Source organism: Amblyraja radiata, chromosome 5 (genome assembly GCF_010909765.2).
Source record: "Amblyraja radiata isolate CabotCenter1 chromosome 5, sAmbRad1.1.pri, whole genome shotgun sequence".
Taxonomy (NCBI): domain Eukaryota; kingdom Metazoa; phylum Chordata; class Chondrichthyes; order Rajiformes; family Rajidae; genus Amblyraja; species Amblyraja radiata.
Genome location: NC_045960.1, coordinates 101,063,085 through 101,075,302, shown reverse-complemented (window position 1 = coordinate 101,075,302; position 12,218 = coordinate 101,063,085). Strand labels below are relative to the sequence as shown.

Genomic DNA, 12,218 nt, shown 5'->3' with positions numbered 1-12,218 from the left:
TAATGTCATTTAGAGGTGGGAAGATTGCGGCTTTATACAGTCCAGTCCTTTCATAACTCAAGTCCCACGGAAATATTCTTAACACTTGGCTCAGGTTCTGTGTCTTATCTCGGAGCAAGAACATTCTTGTTCAACTCAGGTGCATGTAGATGATTACATGGTATTACTTTATGGAAAAGCAAAGGCACTATCCCATGTGCCTAAAACCGATGCCTATCCCTCAATCAATATTTTTGAAAAATCAAATTATCTGATCCTTATCACGTCAATGTTTGAGGGAGCTATCCATTTATACATTGGCTGCTACATTCCTTCCATTACAATGCTGGTGACACTTCCATATAACCATATAACAATTACAGCACGGAACCAGGCCATCTCGGCCCTTCTAGTCCGTGCCGAACACGTATTCTCCCCTAGTCCCATCTACCTGCACTCAGACCATAACCCTCCATTCCTTTCCCATCCATATAACTATCCAATTTATTTTTAAATGATAAAAACGAACCTGCCTCCACCAACTCCACTGGAAGCTCATTCCACACAGCCACCACTCGCAAAAGAAGTTCCCCCTCATGTTACCCCTAAACTTCTGTCCCTTAATTCTCAAGTCATGTCCTCTTGTTTGAATCTTCCCTACTCTCAGTGGGAAAAGCTTATCCACGTCAACTCTGTCTATCCCACTTCAAATGTACTTCAAATGTACTTTGTTCATTGTGAAGTGCTTTGAGGCACTCTGAAAGGTCCATGTAGGACACCACATAAATATCCATATTTATTTTTAATTGCCCTATAAAATGAACTCGCAAGCCGATGGATTGCATTAAACCACTACCTGCAGTTTGTGAGCCTCTTCCTCCGGAAACTAGAGATGCGAAGTGTATGCGAGCCTAACCTTGACATCTACATAATTATCATGGACATTTAGAATCGTAGATTCATAGAAATGTGCAGCACAGAAAGGGGCCCTCTCTGCCCACCATGTCCATGCCAACTGTGCTAACTATCTACTCGAATCCCATATTCCTCTATGCCTTTCCTATCTGAGTACCTGTCCAAATGTGTTTAAGCACTATAATTGTATCTGCCTCTTCCTCTGCCAGCTCGTTCCAAATAATCACCAACCTCTATGTGAAAAACATACCCTTCAGATCTATAAATATATTTTCTCTCACCTTAAACCTGTGCCCTCTTGTTCTAGACTCTCTTGCTCTGGGGAAAAGACTGACTACTTATCCTAGATATGCTCATTGTAATCTTATAAACATCGATAAGGTTGTCCCTCAGCCTCCTTCATTCCAAAAATAATGAATCCAGCCTATCCAATCTTTCCATATAACTGCAGCCCTCCAGTTTCAGTGAGAAGATAGGAGAATGGGGTTGAGAGGGATAATTCGGCCCATCAAGTCTACGCCATTCAATCATGGCTGATGTATCTTTCCCTCTAAGCCCAATACGCCTGCCTTCTCCCCATAACACTTGACTCCCTTATTAATTAAATATCGATCAATCTGCCTTAAAATATCCAATGACTTGGCCTCTACAACTGGCTGTGGCAATGAATTCCACAGATTCACCACCCTCTGACTAAAGAAATTCCTTCTCATCTCGTTTCAAAAGGCACATCCTTTTATTCTGAGGCTGTGTCCTCTCATCCTCGACTCTCCCACTAGTGGAAGCATCCTCTCCACATCCACTCAATCCAGGCCTCTCACTATTTGGTGAGCTTCAATGAGGTCCCCCTCATCCTTCTAAACTCCAGCAAGCATAGGCCCAGTGCCGTAAAAATCCTCATCATATGTTAGCGCAATCATGATGAATAGCAGGTCATTCTCGTAAACCTCCTCTGGACCCTTTTCAACATCAGCACATTCTTCCTCAGATATGGGGCCCAAAACTGCTCACGATGTCTCAGGATGTGAATGATGGCAAGTTGCATTATTATTGATGGAGACTTTCAATATTGTCCTTCGGGGCATCTTTATAAAACTTAATTTCATAGCTGCTTTATTTAATGACAACTCTCAAACAGTGGCCAGTTTCCACTGTTTAGCACCTCGTCCACTTCTGAGGCATGAGGCAAAAGCTTTCCCTCACTAGGCTTTACAGGGCGATGAATTGCGGATCTTTTACCGTGACTTTAACCAATCCTTTCAATAACCTAAGGAAAATGATTGTTACAAGAAGCAAGGAAGCATTACTTTAAAAATTAGATTAAAGTTGCTCATGAATCAGAAACCCTCTCACCCAAAAAAGCAGTAAATGGTTTGGATTTTCAACCGAACATTTCAGAATGGATGAAATATAGTTGGGCAAGGGTATTGAAGGGAATGAAACAACGGCATTAGCATGGGGTGAAGATATGGATCAACCAATACCTGACTGAAAGGCCGCGTGGAGCTGAGGGATGAATGGATAGTGCCAGTAGCATAACAAACAATCGACAAGCTCTTTAATGACTGTGTTGTACTAACCTGGGCACAAAGCGATGTTGCAGATCTTTGTTTGTGACTCTGGCCCATCACACACGCGCCCACCATACTGAGGAGAACTGCATGATCTAGACCTTGTCCGTTGGCCTCTGCCACAAGTAAATGAGCATAAGCTCCAGGGTGACCAGTCTTCCCAGATTCCATGCACTACAAAAGAGTTTGTAAAAACAGAGGTTAGACACAACAATCAGAATAATCTTGAAAAGATGATATGAACATCTTAGGATTCCTCAAGACCTGTTAGGGTGTGAGTGGAAGCAGGAAGGGGATCAGGTGGGAACAGGGAGGAGGGGTTGAGGAGTATTAGTGGTATCTGTCGGCACAGTGTGTGTGGGATGGTGTTCCCTTCTGCCACACACCGCTAATAACAACTCTTTAATTATCCCTCACCATTTTCCCTTCTGCACCCACCAGTTGCAGGGAGGAATGAAGAGGGGTGGGGGTTGGGTGGGGAGGGCAATTTGGTAGATACACTCCAATGTACTCCTGGAACAGCCAGAGAGTGGGAAACCAATATTCGTAGCATGGGTAGTTTAGTTATGAAGATCTGTAATTTTTACTGTCTATCCAAAAAACACATAAGAATCATTTACTTACACAATGATTAACACTTTGCAGGTTATTAATTATCAAATAAGGGATACAACATGTCATTCTGTAACATGAGATTATAGGTGGTCACATCAGTGAAAGGTGTGATAGTGCACATATGCTTGAGTTAGCATCATTTAGTGATTGATGGCAATCCCATCACAGAGACTTTACAGGTAACTTTTCAACAGGGCGATCTAACATGCAATTTGCAAGAATACTAAGCAATTCCTCATAAGGAAAGAGGGAAGCATATGGGAAGGTTGATCCTTATCTATGTTACTGGTTGGGAAGGGGTTCTGGGGGAGGCCATGAATTAAGATCATTAAGAAATGTGTTTGGGTTCAGAATGAGGAAGAAACAAGTTCATAGAATCTCAATGAAAATTAAACTCAAGATGTCTATTTAATGTCTATCATACAGATCGCAAATGTTTTTGTTATTTTTATTTATTTGTTCTCATGGCATGGAGGGTTTTGAGAATGTCTCTTCCTTAATTGCTCGTGAATTAAGAGTCAACTGTATGTGTGGGCTACAAGTCAATAACGGTGATAGAGGAAGTCTAATGGAAATGCATCAGTGAGTCAAATGGGATTTTTTACAGCAATTTTGTAGCTTCATGGTTATCACAATTGAAGTTAGTATTTTCTTCTATTTAGGTAACAAAGTATTTCAATTGCCACATTACCCTGTTGGGATGTGAACTCCCAGCAGTAGCCCAGACTCTGAATGCTGGTCCAGTAACTTAACTGCTTATGCTACCGTTCACAACCAATTTATTAAGAGCAATGAAGGGTGTGATTAAATGCTGGCCTTGCCAGTGATGCATATGTCCTATGAATGAATAGAAATATGAAAACTAATGCTGCAGCACTGATAGAAAGGGCCTTGTACCGAAGAGCAGGCAAATGATAGCAGAAACCTAGGAGGGAAAATGAAGGACATTGGCCTGATCTAGAGAGTCAAGGTCGTTTAGAAGAGTCTGAGGGCAGATGTTTAGGGGCGTGGATGGCGTTTTGAACAGGAGAATTTGAATGAAGTTGGGGAATGGAGTCCATAAATAGTTAGCCAGGGCAGGAATGTGGAATTGTGTGAGTGGTATTATGCATTGGGCTAAAAAAAAAGTGGAACTTTTGGAGGGGGCTGGGACCAAAAAGGGTCAGGAAAAAGCTGATGTAAATCCAATACATTTAGGGAGGAGACTGGAGCTGGAACCAAGTATTTGATGTGGTGGATGTAATAATCCTAGATCAGTGCAGGATGAAACATCTGATTCTGGGTGAGGAAGGATTTGAAAGGTGGAAATGGACTGGAGATCCCTGCCAAGGACTGAGGACAACCTCTTCAGTTTTACTGTGGAGGTCAAGTTATAGTATTTCTCAAACTTGATCTCTGAAGGGCAGCTCACAAAGTGGTAAAAGGTAGGAAGCTGAGAGATGGTGGGTAGCTTCAGCGAGTGTCAAGCATGTACGTGGGGCAACAGATGGTGGCTTCAAGGGGCATGACCGGTGGAAATGGTATCAAGTCCTGATAGTGACATTGCAAAGGGCCCAATTCAATCCATGGGGCAATTAAGATAGGAGCCACAAGCTCATGATTAATGCAAGAAGATTTGAATGCTTGGTGCATAATTGGGAACTCTAATAGGGTGAGTGAGCACTACGGTACTTTCCATGGAATAAACTGAGTTAAAATTGTTCCATTGTTTTTGCTTATTAGCAGGACATCAATTTACATAGTGATTAAAGGAAGGTATTTTCCTTGATTAGAAACAGCTACAAATGGAAATATTGATGGTGTTTTGCATATTTTACACATAACTGGGGAATAACAAAAAAATAAATAACTAATATGTTATATACTGATGTGGATTGATAAATCACAAACTGCATCACTGGCAGCATCAAACACTGTTGGAGGAGCATGTAGGTGACACTGTGAATCCCACACACTTCTGTGTCATCAGAAAAGGTTCATTTCTGAAGGGGATTCCAAATTAGTGAAGTATTGCTTGGACGTTTTATGAAGAAACAGCATGAGCAAAAGCCAATTTGTGCACTAATAACTCACAGCTGGGGAAGAGCTGACTGCATCTTAACCTGGGCCTGCTGGCTCAATCGGACGGACACGGCAGAGAAGGGAGATAACGTTTGGCACCTCGCTTAAGCTCTCCGCCCCTGTTCCCGATAGTGACCGATCCACCAAAATAATCACTGAAGAAATGCCAAAAAATGTTGGTGTAACTCAAGGGTTCAGGCAGCATCTCCGGAGAAAAGAAATAGGTGATGTTTCAGGTCGAAACCCTTCTTCAGACTCAATGTCTGAATGTTAATCTGGACCCAAAGTGTCACTCATCCCTTCTGTCCAGAGATGCTGCCTGTCCTGCTGAGCTACTCCAGCGTTTTGTGTCTATCTGCAGTGTAAACCAGCATCTGAAGTTTCTTCATTAATGTTAATCATTGTTTGATATGTGACGGCTGAATACCAAGTGCATTAATATTTCAAGTTTGCTGTAAAGTGTTATGTCGGCGTTGGATGACATAGTGGTATCATTAGGTCAGATTCTCACAGGGAGCCAAAATGAGAATCAGTGCAAGCCAGTCATTGCTCTCAGTAAACTGGAAATAGATCAACCTTGTTATTGCCTGAGGAGGGGAGCATGGTAGCGGTGAAATCACAGAGGATTTTAGATATTAAACAACATATATATCAAAATTAACAAAACATTAGGGGTTTCTAAACAAGAGTTCCTGATTCGCTATGAAGACCTGACTTTACCATTGTTGATGGTGTTGATGTATCATGGGCCGAGTATCACTCCAGGGGCGTATTCCTGGAGGCTGATTGTGTGCAGGTTATTCGGCAATGCAGGCTTCACATCGGAGTCTGATCCAGCTTTCCACAGTTTTTCCAGAAGGGATCACTGGAGACAGCTGAAACACTGGATCATTTCCCGTTGCATCACTCTTCAAGCCCAGTGAATGACAATCATGGTGTCCCGATTGCCCTACCAGAGATAGGCAGGGGGTGAAGCAAGGATCCTCTGGCCTTTGGCCCCGCTGAATGGTTTAAGCTTGCCATTTGTGTTATACTTTACCGTGTTCCTCTGGCCATCAACCACAGTTCACCATGCTGCTGGGGAGGAGGGTTTGATTTGAATGCTTTGTGCTTGCTGTTAGTTTTCAACTATATTTATCTGGCAAGTAATTGTCCAGCAAGAAATAACTTCCCTCTGCCGTGTGGCAGAAACTGAATGAAGGCATTTAAGTTTGAAGAGCTTAACTTTTCAGTCAAATCTTTCAATTTAATTCACCATATCCCATTCCTTGGAAGGGGAGCCAGCCCTTTTATTGCAGAAATAAACTGTGATCTGAAGGGAGGACAGTGCCAAACGGCAGATAATTTGTTTTTAATCCTGGCCATAGACTCTATCACCACTTCTGCCCTTTTCTCCTCAGGACTGTGCACAGCAGCAGAAGTGGGATGTTCAATGAGACCAGCTCAGAGGTGTCCTCTAAAGGGGACTTAATGAAGCACTCGGTTGCCTCAAACGGCAACAAAGATCACTACAGAGACTGTGGCTCTCTGAGAGTTTGGCTTTATCCTGGGGACTGGAGGTTGACGAGTGGCGTGTCTCACCAGCAGGCACCTCCTCTGCAGGAGCACAGCCAATTGCACAAGGTTTGTGCTGCTATTGAGCTTTGAGGACATTGGGATGGAAGTTATTTATCCTGCCATATCTGCCAAGATCAGTTACACTGTGGCAGTCCTTCCCCTTTTCTGTTCAATATCACGTGTATTATAACCCAACCCTGATGCCAATGAATGTCTGTCAGCTTGCATGCCTGGTACGCTCCTGTGCTATATTTTATGGGGGAGAAAAGGGACTTGAATTAAATTTGTCTGCTGTTATATAACAGACCTTTCCTGCATTGGGTAGGAATGCAAATTAGGTTTGATTTATTCTATTCCAGTGCTAAGAATCCTAATCAAATGCTAACACGCTCTGGCAGTTCATAGGATCCATTGCCATTAAATATATATTATCCTTGCAGTGAATATTTTTCACTTTATTTCCTCAACGCTCTTAGTTCCACTGTGATGACGTGGCTGCAGTATTTACGATGGAACTTGAACAAAACAGCAAGTCATTTTAAAATATTCAGACAATCTCTAGCAAACAACAATGTCCTGGTTGCGTGCCAGCTCGCTTTCAGAGAAACCACAATGTAAATAGTTCAGGTTCCACAGGAACATAAATAAATAAATAATACTGAACAGGCATCTGTACAAAGTGATGGGGCATAGTGACAATACATACTCCAATTTACCTGCTGTTGTAGCCTAAGCAGTGTCATCTGCTGAGAGGCCTAATTGAAAAAAAAAATTGATTTGACCTAGCCGCACACAGAGTGTGGGTCGTACTGTATCATGCTGGTCAAAAGCAAGTCACCGTGACACCAATTCAAAAGGTTTTTAGATTAGCACACTGCTTTAAGCTTATGCAGGTAAAATGTCCAAAACATTTAAACATACTGAAGAAAAAAAACGAATGGTAGCAGGAGCAAAATGCAAGAATGTGTGAATGATTTTTGGTCTTCTTGTCTATAGCTAGTCATAGAATTAAACATCCATACTTTTACTCATCCATTGCTAACACTACCTGGACAGAGGACAGTGTTATTGCAAACCCTTGATTCTCTTAAAGGCACGCTGCACAGTATCCCGTAAGATGATACACAAGCTCTGGTTCGCACCTGCGACCCTTGACCACATGTTACTGAACACATACTCCACTGGGTCCATTCTTCTGTAACAGGGTCTCCTGTATATAAAGAGTGACATAACAATTATTAAATAGCAGTAGCCTCATTACAATAATACAACAATTCTAAGAATAAACAAGGCAGAGACGGTTAACAATCTGGTGGCAGAAATAGAAACCATAATCGAGAGGAAATTGAAAGGAACAGCTGTTAAGATTTCCTATTGATCTCAGAAACTGGATTGGAATGATGATTACTGGGAAGATTCAGCCTATACAGTGCTGCGAGTCTGAATCCCGCAACAAGTGGCTCCTGATCGATGGTGCCTTGCTAGGTGTGATTGTTTTTTAGCTCCTGTAGATACATTTGAGATGTCTTGGGGCTTGGGTGGAAATCAGCCACAATTTAAAAATGGAAACAAACTTCTCCAGTAAGCTTATAAAGTGCCCTTGTAACTTCAGTGGACTGTCCTAATGCTTTATTGAACTCATTGTCTCTGTGCTGTGAATTCCCGCTGCATACTGTGACAAGCCTAAGCGGTGGGCGGCATGAAGAAAAGTGGAGAGAAGAGCTGGAGGGATCTCCCAACATTATATTTCTGAATCAGACAGGGTCTTGGCTCCAGACTTCCACCTTCCTCTTTCCCCGCTTCAGTGCAAAGGTATATTTGCAGTCAAACTATAATCTATGGCTTGGTCTGGAATCCCATGTCTTTTAGAATGGAAATCTATTTACATTTGTGGTGGTCATGACAAAATTAATAGTGGTCAGGAGACTGATGTTAATAAGAGACAATGACATCTCAAGGGACAACAATTGAGTCTCACTAACACTTAATGAAAGTTTGGTCCATGTGGTTGGTTATTATGCACCCACTGAATATGCGTTATGAATCGCTAAAATCTAATTTGTTTATCAAATGCACTGACTCATTAATGACAAGGTTATACATTGTCTTATGCTTTGCTCAATGGTTATCTTTGAAAATAATGAAACAATACACGGGAGCCTAACAATAACTACAATGCCCCCCAATCAATGCGATCACTTTATACCTGAAATCTAAATTTTAAAAAGTATGTGCTTTTTACTGAAAATAACATATTTTCAAGGCTTCGGTTCCTCATATCCAATCTCTGACACCTTTTGTTGTATCATTCAAATGGGGAAGTGTCATTTTTTGTATGGGTAAATTGTGCAGCAAAGATCGGTAATTGGCAGCGACCTCCATATGGGTTCACAGCCCTAAACCAGACAATGGTATGGCTGGTGTTTGAGTGAGATCAGTACCTCACAACTAGAATGTTGCTCCATGCACCATATAGTGGTCTGAGAGGAACTGCAGTAGAGGTTAACCAGAATGATACCTGGATGCTATTGGTGGTGTGCTATGGTGTTTGAAAGCCTTAAAAGTGAAATGATTGTGCACAGTGGCGCAGTTTAGCCTTTAGACTTTAGAGATACAGCGCAGGACCAGGCTTCAGCGATCACCCCATACGTCAGCACTATCGTACACAATTGGGGCAATTCATAATTTACAGAAGCCAATTAACATACTAACATCCTCCTTTGTCCTTCCTTCTCCCCGCCACCCCCTATCAGTCTGAAGAAGGGTTTCGGCCCGAAACGTTACCTATTTCCTTCGCTCCATAGATGCTGCTGCACCCGCTGAGATTTCCAGCATTTTTGTGTACCTTCGATTTTCCAGCATCTGCAGTTCCTTCTTGAACATACTAACCTGTCTGTCTTTGGAGTGTGGAAGGAAACCAGAGCACCCAGAGAAAACCCACGTGGTGTGGTCACAGGAAGAATGTAGAAACTCCATTTGTGCAGACTGCACCTGTAGTCAGAATTGAACCCTGGTCTGGCGTTGTAAGGCAGCAACTCTATTGCTGTGCACTGTTCATCGGGCACTGTCGGTCTAGAGATGGCGCATTCTCCTTGTGACCATATGGATTTCCTCTGGGTGCTCCGGTTTGTACCCACATCCCAAACAACATGTGGTTTGGTAGGTTCTTTGGGTGCTGTAAGTTGCCCTTTGTGTGAGTGGTAGAATCTTGGGGAATTGATAACAATATGGGGAGGATATGGTTGGATTCGATTAGTATAGGGTCAGTGGACGTGGGTGGTTGATGTTCAACATGGACTCAGTGGGCCAAAGGGGTCTGTTTCGGTGCTGTATCTCACTATCTACCTATCATGGTGAAAGAATAGAGTGTATAGAGAAACACTACTTGTGTTGCTATTGGAGTGTAGGCCTCAAAGTTAGTTTCAAGTAGGAAATATTTTATGCATTCAAAGGATGGAATTAATTTGGAACGTTGATTTGAAATCTGAGATTTATTTGTTAACCATATTAAGGAAATGAGGAAAATATAGGTAGATGGGAATAAGTTAGTGATCCAATCGATGGGCTAATTGGCCAACATCCAGTTCAATTAACCACATGCCTGGCATGCAAAACAAGGCAGTTATCATAAAGAGGGACTTGTACCCACGATCGATGCCTACATCACCAGATAGTCAAAGGTATCTGGTCCAAACGTGGAGGGTCTACCTTGCTAGCCTAAAGCAAACTTGATTTCAGCGATAAGTCCTGAGCAGTGATGGGCCACTAGGGAAACCCTGCCCCTAAAGACTTTGACAGCCTTCAAGCTTTGCAAGTTGTCAAAGTTGTTAAATGTATCAGAGTGTCTATGATATTGAACCAAAAATCAACTAAAACATTTAAAAATAATTCCAAATATCAAACAAACACAAATCATTAAAAAGAACAGTAATTTGGCAGATGGATAATTTTATTTTCTGCACCCCTACAATCTACATCAAAATATATGGAGCAGTGAATCCTGCGTCAGATTTAGCCCGGTACTGGATCTGAAAACAAATTCATTGCGTGAAAGTTGGGGAATTTTCAGAAAGCAACTGTCTACCACTGGTCTCCACAGTGGGTCCAACAGTAGAGCAGATTGCAATGTACGCCAACCATTGCAGAATAAGTTAGGGACTACTGCAGTTACGGACCTCTGCAGAGTGTCAAATGCAATGTTGGGGCTTTCTGCATTTGATTATGCATGTGCCAAAGTCTGCAAAACCCTTGCTTTCAAATGGGTGGGTGCTGCCTGCTCTACCTGGAACTGCTATTGCCATTAGCCTTCCCTCTTCAAGATACTGTGTCAGATCCAGCATTTTGCATTTTTATTTCAACTTGAAGACATTTTGTTTCAATTTATTAGAACTGCTCAAAACGTTCTCAGTTAAAGGATAACTGAGCACACTTGGTTAATGCAAAGAAGACGAAGAGTCAAAACAATTGGATTTTCAGTGGGCTGGGAGGATGTAACCAGTGGAGGAGCTTAAGGATCAATCCTTGACCTTCCATTATTTACGATTTAAATGAATGACCCAGAGGAGGGAGACTGACCCAGTCTGTGAGGTTGCCAACAATATGAAGAAAGGTAGGAGGGAGAATATTTGGAAACTGCGAGAGGATATCGATAGGTTGTGCGAGAAAGCAAAAGCCTGCTTAATGCCAAGTGTGAGTCATGCACTTTGACAAGCAGAGTCTAAAGATAGACTATTATCTAAATGGCTGAAAGATCGTAAATGAGTGAATCTGGGTGATAGATCTGGGTGTTCTTGTGTATGGATTGCAAAATGTTTTACAGCCAGATGTTATACGTGGTTAGGAAGACAAATGGCATATTGGCCTTCACTGCAAGAGGATTGGCGTTTAGAAATAGGGAAATATTGTTACAATAGTACAGGCGTTGGTGAGGCCACACCTAGCGTACTGAGCCCAGTTTTAATCCTCTTATTTAAGAAAGGGATTGGAGGCAGACCGAAAGAGATTCACCTGCAACTTATTGGAATGAAAGGCCTGTCCCATAAACCACGAGCATCCACAGGTCCTACCAAGGTCCTCCCAAGGTTATGAATGCCTGTCTTATGGACACATAGTGTTTGAGTAACTGGTGGGAATGATTTGCTGGCTGCTGCGGAGCTGCAGGTATTTTCTGCGGGTGGAAACAGGGCGTTCCCATGGTTTTCACATTACACGTGGGGTAGGATTGAGCCGAGCAGAGGTGGGAGCACTGAGCAGACTCCGCCGCCCACTCACTGAGACTTTGAGGCTGGCTGGTGCCTGCTCGCCCCATGCCCGCTAGTTCTCCCATCACAGCTGTTTCTGTGATCCTCTCCCGTGCACTGCTTTTGTTTGTTTCCAACTTATAGACTGTTTGGGTGATGGACAGTTCTTGGGAACAGAACCCTGTTGTAAACTGGGGACTTCCTGTCAAGAATTCAGATGTTCATTAGTTTAGTTTTGTGATACAGCATGGAAACAGGCCCTTCGGTCCAGTAACTTCAC

The 12,218-nt window shown here is 42.5% G+C and overlaps 1 protein-coding gene across 6 annotated transcripts in view; it reads right to left on the bottom strand.

Annotated features, from left to right (window-relative positions):
• The window catches only part of adgrb3 (adhesion G protein-coupled receptor B3), a 713,405-nt gene that overhangs the window by 370,753 nt on the left and 330,434 nt on the right, over nucleotides 1–12,218 (bottom strand). For 5 of the 6 annotated variants that reach the window (XM_033021883.1, XM_033021886.1, XM_033021887.1 and 2 more), the window contains exons 4-5: nucleotides 7,747–7,908; nucleotides 2,475–2,639 (exon numbers count right to left, since the gene is read on the bottom strand). In XM_033021883.1, the coding sequence (XP_032877774.1) occupies nucleotides 2,475–2,639; nucleotides 7,747–7,908 (327 nt within the window). The remainder of the gene's footprint in view (nucleotides 1–2,474; nucleotides 2,640–7,746; nucleotides 7,909–12,218) is intronic. The other variant, XM_033021889.1, reaches the window with a different exon arrangement.